At 53.0% G+C, this 15972-nt stretch overlaps 1 protein-coding gene across 2 annotated transcripts in view; it reads left to right on the plus strand.

Annotated features, from left to right (window-relative positions):
* Positions 1-60: 60 nt before the first annotated feature.
* The window catches only part of PLXDC1 (plexin domain containing 1), an 86021-nt gene continuing 70109 nt past the window's right edge, over positions 61-15972 (plus strand). For both annotated transcript variants that reach the window (XM_010379327.2, XM_030923109.1), the window contains exons 1-2: positions 61-374; positions 11574-11752. In XM_010379327.2, the coding sequence (XP_010377629.1) occupies positions 299-374; positions 11574-11752 (255 nt within the window). In that variant the 5' untranslated portion in view covers positions 61-298. The remainder of the gene's footprint in view (positions 375-11573; positions 11753-15972) is intronic.

Consider the following 15972-nt stretch of genomic DNA (forward strand, 5'->3'; position numbering starts at 1 on the left):
CAACGACGCAGCGCCCCCCGCCCCGCCCCGCCCCCTGCCCCAGCTCCCCACCCCTCCACCGACCCAGCGGCCCCCCCCGCTCCCCGCCTGCTCCCGGAGGCCACAGCCTCCCGCTCCGCTCGCGCTCTCGCCGCTCCCGCCGCTCCCGCCGGCTCGCCCGGCCCCGCGCTCCGCTGTCTCCTCGCCGCCCGCGCCTCCGCCAGCCCCGGGGACCGCGCGGCCGGAGCCGGAGCCAGGGCACCCTCCCTCGTCAGGGCCGGGGCAGCGAGCAGGCCGGGGGTAGGTCCGAGCACCCACCATGCGGGGCGAGCTCTGGTTCCTGGTGCTGGTGCTCAGGGAGGCTGCCCGGGCGCTGAGCCCCCAGCCCGGAGCAGGTAGGACTGGCCGGAGCCGGCCTGGGTGGGTCGGGGGCGGGGAGGGGCGGGCAGGCAGGTGAGGGCAAGGGCAGGTGTGGACTGCCTGGCGATGTCCGCGAGGGGAGCATTGTCCGCAGGAGACCAGGAGCGCTGTGGGCTGTGGGCAGGTGGATAGGGACCCCACTTTCCCAAACACATAGGCTATGTGAGTGACGGTGGAGACACCGATGCCCGGACCTCTCCTTCTCTCCTAGAAGGATACTGGAGGGACCGTAGGAGAGGGGGCTCTGTGTGGCGATGGGCTCTTAAAGGGGACAGCGGGAGAGTCATCAGGACCCCTGATCACCCCAGGCAAGGCTGAATTCTGATGAGACGGGAGCCTGGGAGGCCCCTGCCCCAGCCATGCCTTCTTTTCCTTTTCTCTGCCACACCCCCGACCCCAAAGCTGATCCCGGCTAGGGATAGGTGGGAGCAGCCAGGGGAATGGTGGAGACACAGCGTCTCTCCCTGGGAAGGCAGCAGCCACTCGGTCACCTTCTCTTGCCTATTTGGTGTCAGTAGAGAGGCAATGGGCCCAGGAAGAAGCAACTTGCTGCTCCTGCACCCCCAGCCTCAAGGGTCCGCCTCCTCACACCTGTTCCCATTTGCCCTGGGAGCCTTTGGCTTTCAGCTACTCTGGCTCTAGATGGGGCACTGGGGTAGGGGGTGGAGGGAGGCGTCCCATTCTGCACACTCCTCTTCCCCCTACCAGTTCTCCAAACTCATCTCTCCCACCTGGAAGTCCTTTCTGAGATCTACCTGGAATCCCTCATGGTATAAAAGGAAGACTCATTTTCATAGTCTCCCTTCTCTCCTATGCACCTAGACTTTCTCTGGGGTTGGGGAGATGAGTAATTTGCAGCCTGGCCCCTCGACAGAGATGATTAAGAAGACAGAGACCTGTGCATCATTGGCATGGGTGCCCGTCAGGTGGGGTGAGGGAGGGCTGTTGAGGTGAGTGCTGTGGTTGACCTGCTGTGTCTCAGGGGTGTGCTGGCACCAAGCACAGTGGCAGTGGCAACGTTCTTCACTTTAATGGTCCCAGTATGTAGGTGAGACAGACTTGGGTCCCTGTTGAGAAGAACAGTATGTAGGGGTGGGAAGGGAAGGAGACTGACAGTGGGAGGTGTGGGCAGAGGGCAGTGGAGCTGGTGTGTCGAGAGGCTGCTGGTGAGAACCACCAGTTTTCAGGGAGACCACACAGAGGGTGACCAAAGACGTGGCTTCTAGTCCTGCCATCTCACTTGCTGTGTGACTTTAGGCAAGTTACTTTCCCTCTCTGGACCTATTTTTGCATTTATAAAGTGAGGCTGTTGGCAAAATCTTTGACTCTTGTGTGTGGAATAATGAAGGATCTTTTGTAATTGCCTTTCCTTTTCATATTTGTTAGGATCTTTATGGGTAACTGACACTTTTAAAAAATCAAGGTAAACAGGACAGAGTTGGATATGTGATGAATAATTTCTGGACTCCTTTGGATCCCCAGCCTGGTGTGATCTTCTGAACTCTGGGTGTCACGGAGTTTATGAGGGGAGGCTCTGAACCTTTGGCTGGGTTGGGTGGACCATGGAGAGGGCCGGGGAAGGGGGAATTGGGAGGTAACAAGGATGGGCTGGGAGATAGTAACCAGATCCGGGCCTGGCTGAAGGCTGCCCCTTCAGAGTAGGGTTGGGGTAGTAGACAGATGAGGAGACCAGGAAGAGTGGGGCAGGCAGAGACTTGAATCACTTCTCTATTTAGAGGCCACCCTGTCTTCTTGGCTTTGACAGAGATTGAGCCAGGAGAAATGCACTTTTTCTGTAGCAGGAGGGATTGAGGTTAGACTTTAGGAATCTGTAAGAAGCCAGAGGCAGCAGCTGTTGCTGCTGTCCGGTGCCCTTTTCACAGGTCAGGCTGGATTTCACAGGCAGGAGGATGTATGAGGAGGAAGCAGGTGTCTGGGGAGGCCAGATGTAGGAGAAGGACATTCTGGGGGAGAGTTGCTGAGGAGGGGCAGCCTGACCTGATTGATGGCGGAGTCCTTGTGACCAGTGGAAGGGCAGCCGGGAGCAGGACCTGAAGAGATGCTGGCATCCAGCCCCAAGGCTCTGGGTTCGCTGCGCTGGTGGGGGGCCTTGGGAAGTAGCTGAGATCTCCCCTCGCTCCTCATGGACAGGCTTGTTTGCTAGAGCCTTGAAACCTCATCTATCATCAGAACAGCAGCAGCAAAGAGATGATTGGACCAAAGATATAGTCAGACAGCAGGGGAGACCAGGCTGACAGACAGGAGGATGGCCTTGGGTTGCACAGCAGGGGCCAGGGGAACCGACAGTCTGGTCAGATGGAACCAGAAATGCGTATGACAGACAAAGAAGAGGCAGCGAGAGTTGGCATCCTGGCCTGGGAGTCCTGCAGGAGGCCAGGCTCAGTACCAACCACTGGTCACTCTGACAGCTTCCTCCTTTCTTTGAGGAAGGTTTCCCCATCTATGAAATGGGGGCTTGCACCAGGCACGGTGGCTCATGCTTGTCATCCTAACACTTTGGGAAGCTGAGGTGGGAGGATAGCTTTAGACCAGGAGTTTGAGACCAGCCTGGGCAAAATAGTGAGACCCCATCTCTATAAATGATTTAGGCCAGGCAGGGTGGCTCACGCCTGTAATCCCAGCACTTTGGGAGGCCGAGGCGGGCGGATCACCTGAGGTCAGGAGTTTGAGACCAGCCTGGCTAACATGGTGAAACCCCGTCTCTACTAAAAACACAAAAATTAGCCAGGCGTGGTGGTGCATACCTATAATCTCAGCTACTCAGGAAGCTGAGGCAGGAAGTTGAACCAGAGAGGCAGAGGTTGCAGTGAGCCGAGATTGCACCACTGCACTCCAGCCTGGGCAACAGAGCAAGACTCCATTAAAAAAAAATTAAAATTAAAATTAAAAATTAGCTGGGCATGGCGGTGTGCACCTGTAGTCCCAGGTACTCAGAAGGCTGAGGCAGGAGTCTCGTTTGAGCCCAGGAACTGGAGGCTGCAGTGAGCTATGATCATGCCACACAGTGAGGGCAGCATAGCAAGGTCCCATCCTTTTTTACAAAAAGGAGGGAAGGAGGTTGGACTAGATTATCTCTAGGGCTCCAACAACCTGAGACTAAAATGTAAACTTACTGTGGTCAGGCAGCCCCTCCCTCATCCCACATCTTCTTTAGCTCTCCCCAGATCCACTCCTTAACCCACTCCAGCTGCTGTCCCCTCCGATCGACAGGCTTCTTCTCATTCAGGTCTTAATCAGCTCAAGGGGACCCTCCTCAGAGAGGCCCACCTCGTGGCTCTGTGTAGAGTAGTAACAACTCCAATCCTTTCCTGTGTCTGATTTTCTTCATAGCCCTTACCAAATGATTCATTTTGTATGTATCCATGAAGAAAACTAGACTCTTCCTGGGCACAGGGCTTGTGTCCCCCCAGCACCCAGCACAGTGCCTGGGACTCAATAAAAGTGTATTGAATGAATGAGCGAGTGAGTGAGTGAGTGAGTGAGTGAGTGAGTATATCAGAAGTGGCACAGACCCCAGACTCTCCCCTCAAGGGACACACATAGAGAGCTGAACTCTTCTTGCTGGCCCTCCCGTCCCCTCCCCTCCCCTCCCCTCCCTTCCCCTCCCCTCCCTTCCCCTCCCCTCCCCTCCCCCTGCCTTCCCTCGCCTCCCCTCCCCTCGCCTCCTCTCCCCTCCCCTCGCCTCCCCTCCCCTCACCTCCCCTCCCTCCCTCTTCCCTTCTGCTACCTGGTGGTCCCTCCCTGAACTTCCTTTTACTCCCTGCCTCTCCCCAGGTGAGGGTCCTCAGTGGGCCCCTTCCTGCCAGAGGAAGTGGAGAGGGTATGGTTAGGGGCTTTTAACTTGGAGGTAGGATTTCATTTTAGGGTTTGGAGACTTCCCGGGCCCCTCCGAAAGCTGGTCCTGTGACCCTAACCGGTGTGTTGCCCAAGGTCCAGCAAGTTGACACACCAACACCGAGGGTGCAGTAGCGAAAGAGTTTCATCATCGTGGGGAAGCGTTTGGGGCTAGGGGTTTTGTGGGGTTTGGGGTGGGGTGTCCAAGGTGTGGGAATTGTTAATTGGTTGAAGAGTGCATGCAGAAATAAAGAAACTGCATTCTCATGTTGAATCGGTTCCTCTCTGAGGGTCTTCAAATTGGCCCTTCTGCTGGAATTCAGGATCTCAATCCTTGTTTGTTTGTTGTTTTTCTTTTCTGAGACAGGGTCTCACTCTGTTGTTCAGGCTGGAGTGCAGTGGTGTGATCATAGCTCACTGCTGCCTCAACCTCCTGGGCTCAAGTGATCCTCCTGCCTCTGCTTCCTGAGTAGCTGGGACTGCAGGCATGCACCACCCCACCTGGTTAATTTTTTTAAATAAATAAAAAAAATTTATTATAAAAGAGACAAGGTCTTGCCATGTTGCCCAGGCTGATCTCAAACTCCTAGGCTCAGGTAATCCTGTTGTCTTGGCCTTCCAAAGTGCTGGGACTACAGGCATGAGCCACCACGTCCAGCCTTTAAAAAAAATTTTAGTAGAGATGGGGTCTTGCTATGTTGTCCAGTCTGGTCTCGAATTCCTGGACTCAAGTGATCCTCCCACCTCAGCCTTCCAAAGTGTTAGGATTATAGGCATGAGCCACTGCACTTGGCCTTAAACAATTCTTAAATGAAAGCTGGCCAGGCGTGGTGGCTCACGCCTATAATCCCAGCACTTTGGGAGGCCGAAGCAGGAGCATCGGTTGAGGTCAGGAGCTTAAGACTAGCCTGGTCAACATGGTGAAACCCCATCTCTACTAAAAATATAAAAATTAGCCAGGTGTGGTGGCACACTCCTGTAGTCCCAGCTACTTGGGAAGCTGAGGCAGGAGAATTGCTTGAACCCAGGAGGTGGAGGTTGCAGAGAGCTGAGATCACACCACTGTATGTATCCAGCCTGGGTGACAGAGTGAGATTCCCTCTCAAAAAAAAAAAAAAAAAAAAAAAAAAAAAAAAAAAAAAAAAAAAAAAGCCGGGTGCGGTGGCTCACACCTGTAATCCCAGCACTTTGGGAGGCCAAGGCGGGTGGATCACCTGAGGTCGGGAGTTCAAGACCAGCCTGACCAACATGGAGAAACCCCATCTCTACTAAAAAAATACAAAAATTAGCCAGGCATGGTGGTGCATGCCTGTAATCCCAGCTACTCGAGAGGCTGAGGCAGGAGAATCACTTGAACCCGGGAGGCGGAGGTTGTGGTGAGCTGAGATCGCGCCATTGCACTCCAGCCTGGGCAAAAAGAGCGAAACTCCGTTTCAAAAAAAAAAGGAATGGGCCAAAGTGTGGCCTGATTAATGCTTAATTACTCCTATACTTCTGCCCAGAACCCGGCATGTAATTCTTGTTAACCCTGTGAGGACGGTTTCAGTCCTCATGTGAAAGCCAGGGAAGGCAGGGGGACTTTGCTGGGTGCTCTGTGTATATTATTTTGTATATTAAGAGTCAAACCTACCAAGTTTATGTTTTATCAGCCCCATCTCACAGATGAGGCAACTGAGTCTTAGTGTATGTAATTTGTCCAATGTCATAGTCGGTAGGTGGCAGATTCAGGGTTCAACCTGTAGTTTGATTCCAAACCTGTGTTGTTTTACTGCTCTGATATTACAGTGAAGTTCCAAGGGAAGGGTGTTTTCAGTTCTGTGTATCTCAGGTACTCAGGGCATTTAAACATGCTCACCTTCCTCCTTCCCTCCCCTCCCCTCTTATCTCTTCTCCTCTTTTTCTCAGCCCAAGCGACAGGATTAGCCAGGGACAGGTGAGCTGGGAGTCGGAGAGAGATGGAATCAAGTTCACCCTTGAGGTGGCTTGTCCTGGCTTCAGTGGGGGAGACTAACCCACTGGGGCATTAAGGGTGTAGGCTGACCCAGGATAGAGGCTGTGGTGACCTGAACTATGTGGTGGCCCAGGGCTGGAATGCCAAACTTGGGTGTTGGGTGAGATAAGGATGGCTTGGCCCAGGCTCTGGGACTGCACAACCTGGCCTCCTGAAGTCAGCCCCATTCCCCCTTGCCCTGAAATGGGACCAGTGCCAGCTGAGGGGACTGGGACACTACTGCTGGGCTGTACCCTACATGCTGGGGGACATAGTCTCCCAGGGAAGCTCTCAGGCCCAATGGCAGCTGGAGCAGGGCCTGCCAAGAACCCAGCCCACGTGCCAGCCCCACCCCGGGGCTGCCCCTGCACCCTGGGAAACAGTGGGGATTGTCGGTCACTTTTTACTGCACTTTCTGTGGTTCTGAGCAGCCTCTGGAACCAGCCTGCTTGAGTTCAGATCCTGCCACGGACTGGTTCTGTGACCTTGGGAGGTTCCTTAATGTCTTTGTGCCTCAGTTTCTCCATTTGTAAAATGGATTTTAAACTAGTAACTATTTCATGGGATTATTGTGGGGATTAAGGGGATTAATGTGTTTAAAGCCCCTGAAATAGTGCTAGCACAGAGCAGCGTTCTCTGAAAGTCAGCTATCATTTTCATTACTACTGTGATTATTATGGCATCCCACCGGACTGCACACTGCTTGGGGCCATGAGTGAGGGAAGAAATGAATGAACAGCTTGTGTTCTGGAAGCTCCTTGGCAACACATGCAGGCGGGTGCTCTCACACGTGTAGGCGTGGAATGATTCCAGGGAAAATGAAGCTCTCTCCAGTGGAAAGCAGGTGGGGTGAGGAGTGGCTGAGGGTTGGGTGGGTATCCACCCTGTGCGTGAGCACACACAGGAAGGCCGAGGCTTTCAGGCGAGTCTTCGTGGGCACGTGCACAGGCACATGGGCCCCTGCACATACACGTGAGCAACCAGCTGTGTTGGCTTCTGTCATGAGTTGTGGGGATGACATCCTGTCCCAGGCAACAGTGGAGGAAGGGTGGCCAGGAAACAGATGTGGTATGGGTTGGAAGAGTAAGATTCAGGGCTAGGCCAGGGTAGGCCAGGGTCCTGCTCAAGCTCCCTCTCCATCCCTCGCCCTGCCCTCTTTCATGGACTCTTTGCCTCTTACCCTGGCCTGAGCCCTCTATAAAACCTCATTTATGCTTCTCACTTGATGCTCATGGCTGCCTGTACTGTGGGCATGATCGTGAAACCCATTTTAGTCATTAGGGAGCTGAGGCTTAGAGAGGAAGACTGATGGGGCCAAAGTCCCACAGTTTGTGAGTGGCAAGACTGGGTGGCGAGGTCAACCCAGTGTCTCTTCCCTGGCCACCCTCAGCTAGGCCCCCTCCCTGTCCTTTCCCGTGCTGCAGGCCTCCACCATCTGGCCTCCTGTCTTGGCTCCAGGTTTGTGAATCCTGAAGATCCCCAACGCTCCTCTGTGGGCCGCTGAGTCCCCTGCACTTGTTCACTACCCGCTCTATCCTGTTCTGGCTCCTGCCCAGGCCCCAGGGCTGCTTGCAGGAAGACCTGGGGAGCTGGGCAGACCAGCCCAGCACAAACAGCTCTGTCTCCAGAAGCAACTATGGGCCCCACCCAAGAGAGACCAGACAGCCCTGGCTTGGGCCTGGGCAGCGGGCAGGCTGCCTTCCCAGCCCTGGACTCAGGTCAATCTGTGGGCAGCCAGAGGGCATCTTGGGGAAGGGGTCTGGCGACTGCCCTCCTCCCCACGTTCTCCAGCAGCATCTGGTTGCTATTAGGGGCAGAGAAGTGAGAGAGGGCCGGCAAGGGTCCAGTAGGCGCCAGCAGCCAAGAATGACTTAATTGGATACAATGTCTAATGACAAAGCAGAGGCCCACAGCAGAGTTCTGGCCTCAGCCCCAGGCCTGGGCCTGGCCAAGCCTGGTCTCAACCTCTGTCCTTGCTGGCTCCCAGGAGCTACCCTATGCATCACGTCCTCAATTCTGCAGTGATGGAGCACCTGCTGTTTGCTGGACATGCCAAATTTGAAGAAGGTTGAGAGAATCCTAGGGGAACTCAAATCTGCCAGGGAGATAGGCACATAGTCACACACATAGGTGCTCTAGGAGAGGGAAAGCCACATCCAGGAGCTCTGGGGAGTAAGGTGAAGGAAGGGAGAGGTTAAGACAGGTATCTGACACAGGGTGGGACTGAAATGGATGAGGGTCACAGGTGGGAATGTCAGATCTACCTGTCTGGTGGTCTGTTCTCATATATGCATCCATAGTAGGTATGACCATTAGGATGGCAGTATAAGGCACAGCTTTGGGGACATAAATCTTTTTGAAATGGAAAAGGATGGTTTTTGTGTTATTTATTTATTTTGAGATGAAGTTTCGCTTTTTTGCCCAGGCTGGAGTGCAATGGTGCAATCTCGGCTCACTGCAACCTCTGCCTCCTGGGTTCAAGCAATTCTCCTGCCTCAGCCTCCCGAGTAGCTGGGATTATAGGTGCCCGCCACCACACCCGGTTAATTTTTGTATTTTTAGTAGAGACGGGGTTTCGCCATGTTGGCCAGGCTGGTCTCGAATTCCTGACCTCAGGTGATCCACTCACCTCAGCCTCCCGAAGTGCTAGGATTATAGACATGAGTCACCGCACTAGGCCTTTTGTTAGAACTAATTTAACAGACCTGGTGCAGTGGCTCACGCTTATGATTCCACCACTTTGGGAGGCCAAGGTGGAGGACCGATTGAGCCCAGGAGTTCAAGGCCAGTGCGGGCAACATGGTGAAACCCAGCCTCTACAAAAAATACAAAATAAAATAATAATAATTAGCTGGGTGTAGTGGCACGCAACTGTAGTCCCAGCTACTCGGAAGGCTGAGGTGGGAGGATTGCTTGAGTCTGAGAGGTCGAGGCTACAGTGAGCTGTGATTGTGCCACTGCACTCCAGTCTGTGTGCTAGAGTGAGACCCTGTCTCAAAAAAATCATGAATTTAACAACCTAGAGGGAACTGGAGAGGAGATCATGGAACCTAGGAATGGCTGCAAAATGGCCTGTGTGTAGTCACTTTCCAATCCTGTGCCCATGGCAGACATTGCTAATTGATCTTGACAGTCTTTCCTGCTAAACACGAGGAGCCTTTGCATTCTCAATTAGAGTGTCTCTGGCCGTCACAAATGGATTGCAGATGGCATGTGATATGAAACCTATCTGCCATCCTAGACAGTGTCTAGGTAGTGACAGGAGTAAGACAGTATTCTCAATGGGGCAAAGGAGGGGTAATTTTGTTCCCCAGGGGATATTTGGCAATGTTTGGGGACATTTTTCATTGTCACAGCCTGGGATGGGGAGGGCCGTGGTGCTATTGGCATTTAGTGAGCAGGGGCCAAGGCTGCTGCTAAACATCTTACAGAGCACTGGACAGCTCCCGCATAACAATGAATCATCCAGTCCAACCAACAATCCAATTTAAAAACAGGCAAAAGACTTAAATAGACATTTCTCCAAAGAACATATACAAATGGCCCACAAGCATATGAAAAGATGCTCAGCATTGCTAATCATTAGGGAAATGCCAGTTTATAAAAACAACAAGACACCACCTCGTACCTGTTAGGATGGCTACTATAAAAAAAACAGAAAATAACAAGTATTGGCAAGAATGTTGAGAGATTGGAACCCATGTGCACGGTTGGTGGGAATGTAAAATGGTCCAGCCACCCACTTTACATGGAAAGTGTAATTAGAAATAGAATTACCATATGATCCAGCAATTCCACTTCTGGGTATATACCCAAAAGAATTGAAGGCCAGGTCTCGAAGAGATATTTTGTACACCCATGTTTGTAGCAGCATTGTTCACAATAGCTAAAATGTGGAAGCAAAACAGACATCCACTGATAAGTGGGTAAGCAAAATGTGGTATATCCACACAATGGAATATTATTCAGCCTTCAAAAGGGAGTCAATTCTGCCATATGCTATGACATGAATTAACCTTGAATTTATTATGCTAAGTGAAATAAGCCAATCATAAAAAGACAAATATAGTATGATTCCATTTATATGAGATACTTAGAGTAGTCAAAATCATAGATACAGGCTGGGCGTTGTGGCTCATATCTGTAATCCCAGCACTTTGGGAACCAAGGAGAGAAAATTGCTTGAGACCAGGAATTCAAGGCCAACCATCCTGAACAACATAGTAAGACCCTGTCTCTATAAAAAGTAAAAAGATTAGCTGGGCATGGTGGCGCATGCCTATAGTCCCAGCTACTTGGGAGGCTGAGGTGGGAGGATCGCATGAGCCCAGCAGTTGGAGGCTGCAGTGATCGCACCACTAGACTCCAGCCTGGGTGACAGAGCAAGGCCCCATCTCTTAAATAAAATAAAATAAAATAAAATAAAATAAAATAAAATAAAAAACAGGGTGAATAGGGAGTTATTATTTAACAGGTGCAGAATTTTAGTTTTACAAGGTGAAAAGAGTTATGCAGGTGGTGATGGCCATACAACATTAGGAATGTATGTGATGCCACTGAATTGTGCACTTGGAAATGGCTAGATGGCAAATTTTGTTATGTATATTTTGCCACAATAAAAAAAAGTGGAAAAAGGAATTATCCAGTCCAAATGTCAATACTACCGAGGTTGAGAAGCCCTGAACGAAAAGAACTGCTCTCTGGCTTCTAGTCTGCTGACCCCACTGGGAAATGGGATTATGTGCCATTTCTGGCAGAGAAATAAGAAACTGGTTTGGAAGGTTCCATGGCAATAGTTCTCACCCTTGCCTGCAGAGTTAAGTCCAAGGCTTCTCAATATTTCCCCTGAAGATCTTTTAAGAAATCAAATGCCCAGGCTACACCAAAGACCGGTTATGAGAGATATCTGGGGTAGGACCCAGACATCAGGAAGTTTTGAAGCGGCCCTGGTGACTCCAGTGTGTAGCTGAGGTTGAGAATAATCAACCTTTGGAGGCAGATCAGCTTGGGTTTGAAACTTATCTCCATGCCTAACCCACTGTGTGACTTTTAACCTCTGAGCCTCTGATTCCTGTCTGCAAAATGGAGAGCATCCTATCTACTGCAGAGAGCTGGCATGAGGATTAATAGGATATATGCGAAGTGCTTGGCCTGGAGCTGGGCACATGACTCTCAGTACACATTGGGTGTCTCCTGTCCTGGTAGTCAAGTGTCTGCAAAGTCTACAATGGCATGGTCTTGGGGCCCTTGCAGAATAACTGGGCTGGATTCCCCTCCTGGATCTTCATTCTGGACGGCTGGCACTCAGGTTTCTGTCCCCTTCTCCCAGGTCACGATGAGGGCCCAGGCTCTGGATGGGCTGCCAAGGGGATCCTGCGGGCCTGGAACCGGAGAGGCCGAGAGAGCCCTGGGCAGGTGTCAGAGCCGGACAGGACCCAGCTGAGCCAGGACCTGGGTGGGGGCGCCCTGGCCATGGACACGCTGCCAGATAACAGGACCAGGGTGGTGGTGAGTGCTGGAGGAACATGGAGGGGGAGTGAAGTGGGGCTGGGGGAGGTCTCACCAGCTGCCCCAAGTGCGCTTGTCCTACATGCAAATCACATATCATTTGTGGTTGGCCCTGGAGGTCAGGGTGGAGAGAAGAATCCCAGGGGAGGGGATGGAAGCAGAGCCCAGAATGGATCATAAAGTCACAGTATCTCAGCGTTTCATAGGCTGCCTACCCCCTCCTGGCCCCAGAGACATCAAATGGATTGTACCAGGATGCACAGCCTGGCCACAGCGTTCCTGACACTGGACTCTCCCATGACTTAGGGAAGAAAAAGCTGACGGTGGCATTATGAGTCACATCTCAGCTGCCAGATGGGGCCCTTCCCCACCCCATTTCTGCCCCATCTACAGACCGGGGCGCAAGAGGATTAATGGCTGCTTAGCCTAAGGGCTGGGCACTCAGCAGGGGGCTGAGTAGAGAAAGCAATTAGGGTGCAGCTCCTGGAGACAGCCTCCTAGGCCTGGGGCAGTTCTGGGGTGCTGGCGCAGGGAGGCGAGGCCTGGAGGGAGTGCTCTCCTTTCAGGTTTCTGGGAGGCTCTTGGAAGCCTCGGTGTGTCTGCGGGTGAATCCGTTAATATAATTGTGCATTTCTGGGAATGGGTGTGTGTGTCATGGATGCTGGGTTCGCACCTGTGTCAGATGATTTTGTGTATTATGTGTGTGTACCTGTCTGTCACTGTGGGCTGTTTGTGGGTGTTTGTGATGAGCGTGTGTGAGTGCGAGTGTGAGTGTGCCTGCAGCTGTGTGAGTGTGCCTGCGGCTGTGTGTATAGGTGCCTGCGGCTGTGTGTGTAGGTGCCTGTGGCGGTGTGTGAGTGTGCCTGCGGCTGTGTGTATAGGTGCCTGCGGCTGTGTGTGTAGGTGCCTGTGGCGGTGTGTGTAGGTGCCTGTGGCGGTGTGTGTAGGTCCCTGCGGCTGTGTGTGTAGGTGCCTGCGGCGGTGTGTGTAGGTGCCTGCGGCTGTGTGTGTAGGTCCCTGCGGCGGTGTGTGTAGGTCCCTGTGGCTGTGTGTGAGTGTGCCTGTGGCTGTGTGTGTAGGTGCCTGCGGCTGTGTGTGTAGGTCCCTGCGGCGGTGTGTGTAGGTCCCTGTGGCTGTGTGTGTAGGTGCCTGTGGCGGTGTGTGAGTGTGCCTGCAGCAGTGTGTGTAGGTGCCTGTGGCGGTGTGTGTAGGTGCCTGTGGCGGTGTGTGAGTGTGCCTGCGGCAGTGTGTGTAGGTGCCTGTGGCGGTGTGTGTAGGTGCCTGTGGCAGTGTGTGAATGTGCCTGCGGCAGTGTGTGTAGGTGCCTGTGGCGGTGTGTGTAGGTGCCTGTGGCGGTGTGTGAGTGTGCCTGCGGCAGTGTGTGTAGGTGCCTGTGGCTGTGTGTGTAGGTGCCTGCGGCGGTGTGTGTAGGTGCCTGTGGCGGTGTGTGAGTGTGCCTGTGGTGGTGTGTGAGTGTGCCTGTGGCGGTGTGTGTAGGTGCCTGTGGCTGTGTGTGTAGGTGCCTGTGGCGGTGTGTGCAGGTGCCTGTGGCGGTGTGTGAGTGTGCCTGCGGCTGTGTGTATAGGTGCCTGCGGCTGTGTGTTTAGGTGCCTGTGGCTGTGTGTGTAGGTGCCTGTGGCGGTGTGTGTAGGTGCCTGTGGCGGTGTGTGAGTGTGCCTGCGGCTGTGTGTATAGGTGCCTGCGGCTGTGTGTGTAGGTGCCTGTGGCTGTGTGTGTAGGTGCCTGTGGCGGTGTGTGTAGGTGCCTGTGGCGGTGTGTGAGTGTGCCTGTGGCCGTGTGTGTAGGTGCCTGTGGCTGTGTGTGTAGGTGCCTGTGGCGGTGTGTGTAGGTGCCTATGGCGGTGTGTGAGTGTGCCTGCGGCTGTGTGTATAGGTGCCTGTGGCTGTGTGTGTAGGTGCCTGTGGCGGTGTGTGTAGGTGCCTGTGGCGGTGTGTGAGTGGCCTGCGGCTGTGTGTGTAGGTGCCTGTGGCGGTGTGTGAGTGTGCCTGCAGCTGTGTGTATAGGTGCCTGCGGCTGTGTGTGTAGGTGCCTGTGGCGGTGTGTGAGTGTGCCTGCGGCTGTGTGTGTAGGTGCCTGTGGCGGTGTGTGAGTGTGCCTGCAGCTGTGTGTATAGGTGCCTGCGGCTGTGTGTGTAGGTGCCTGTGGCGGTGTGTGAGTGTGCCTGCGGCTGTGTGTATAGGTGCCTGCGGCTGTGTGTGTAGGTGCCTGTGGCGGTGTGTGAGTGTGCCTGCGGCTGTGTGTATAGGTGCCTGCGGCTGTGTGTGTAGGTGCCTGTGGCGGTGTGTGAGTGTGCCTGCGGCTGTGTGTATAGGTGCCTGCGGCTGTGTGTGTAGGTGCCTGTGGCGGTGTGTGTAGGTGCCTGTGGCGGTGTGTGTAGGTGCCTGTGGCGGTGTGTGTAGGTGCCTGCGGCGGTGTGTGTAGGTGCCTGTGGCTGTGTGTGTAGGTGCCTGTGGCGGTGTGTGTAGGTGCCTGCGGCGGTGTGTGAGTGTGCCTGTGGCTGTGTGTATAGGTGCCTGCGGCTGTGTGTGTAGGTGCCTGTGGCAGTGTGTGAGTGTGCCTGCAGCTGTGTGTATAGGTGCCTGCGGCTGTGTGTGTAGGTGCCTGCAGCTGGGAGTGATGAGGGTGGGTTCTTAGGACTCAAGAAACAACAAGAGGACCTGCTTCTCAATATAGATTTCTTTATTTTATATTTGAATAACTATTTTCTTAAATAAGTATGTGCAGATAGAAAAAAAGGTTAAATAGTGCTAAAATCATAAAACAAAACAGCAGTCCTGCCCCTCCTCTCCTCTGGGGTCTGCCCCCTCCCCTTTCTCAGAAGGCTCTGCCTGGGCTGTTTCTTCTGGAGTTTACTTCCATATTTCCAAGGGTTTTGCTTATACTGTACTGCTACCTGTCTGTGCACCGGTTTTAGGCCGTACCTATTCATGGCCTGCTGCGTCTCAGGGAGATTTGGCTTTTGTATACTCCCGCTGAGCAACCTTTCACCCTGCCGTCCAATCTTCCTGTTCAATCCGTGTACTCGGTTGTGGATTGTTACAATCATGTACATAGTGTTCACTTCTAATCCAGGCAGGGTCATATCATTATTTCTTTTCTTGCATGATTTTGGCTCTTCCTGGATCCTGGCCCCCTCTCCTGCCCTTGCTTGCTTAGTTTTCTGTGCCTACCATAGCTACATTTTCCTACACATCCCCTGGCCTCATGTAATTTCCACTGTAGGCTGGGCATGGTGGCCCACACCTGTAATTCCAGCACTTTGGGAGGCTGAGACGGGTGGATCGCTTGAGCTCAGGAGTTCCAGAATAGCCTAAGCAACATAGTGAGACCCACATCTCTAAAAAATTATCTGGGTGTGGTGGCTTGCCCCTGTAGTCCCAGCTACTTGGGAGGCTAAGGCTGGAGGATTGCTTGAGGCTGGGCGGTCAAGGCTGTGTTGAGCTGTGACCTCACCAGCCTGGGCAAAAGAAGACTCTATCTCTGAAAAAAAACAAAAGAAAGAAAAAAAGATAATTTCAGGGTGGTCAAGCCTGTCAGTTCCTTTATGCCCCCGAGAAACTTCTCTCCTGTCCTGCACTCCAATCCCATCCGGCCACTCGCCTGCTGGTACCACGGGTGCCATCCTGGGGCCTCCCTTTCCCTTCATCCTGGGAACCCCTTTGTCTCCCTCCTGTGTTGGATCCCCTGTTCCCTTGACCCTGTGTCTTCTCTTTCCTGTTTCATCCTTTTGTTTGTTTAGCTTCCTGGGAAAGGTTGCACAGAGGGAAAAATTCCCTTGAGAACGTACATGTCTGAAAATGCCTTTATTCTGTCCTTTCATTTGATTGGTGGTTTGGCTGAATATAGAATTCTGGATTGAAAATAATTTACTTTTTCTTTTTTTTGAGACAGAGTCTCGCTCTGTTGCCGAGGCTGGAGTGCAGTGACGAGATCTTGGCTCATTGCAACCTCCTCCTCCTCCTGGATTCAAGCAATTCTCCTACCTCAGCCTCCTGAGTAACTGGGATTACAGATGTGTGCCACCATGCCCGGCTAATTTTTTGTATTTTTAGTAGAGATGGGGTTTCACCATGTTGGCCAGACTGGTCTCAGACTCCTGACCTCAAGTGATCTGCTAGCCTCGGCCTCCCAAAGTGCTGGGATTAAGAGAGTGTAAGCCACCACGCTGGGCCTTGAGAATAATTTTCTTTCAGAAGTTT

This window comes from Rhinopithecus roxellana, chromosome 19 (assembly GCF_007565055.1).
Source record: "Rhinopithecus roxellana isolate Shanxi Qingling chromosome 19, ASM756505v1, whole genome shotgun sequence".
Taxonomy (NCBI): Eukaryota; Metazoa; Chordata; class Mammalia; order Primates; family Cercopithecidae; genus Rhinopithecus; species Rhinopithecus roxellana.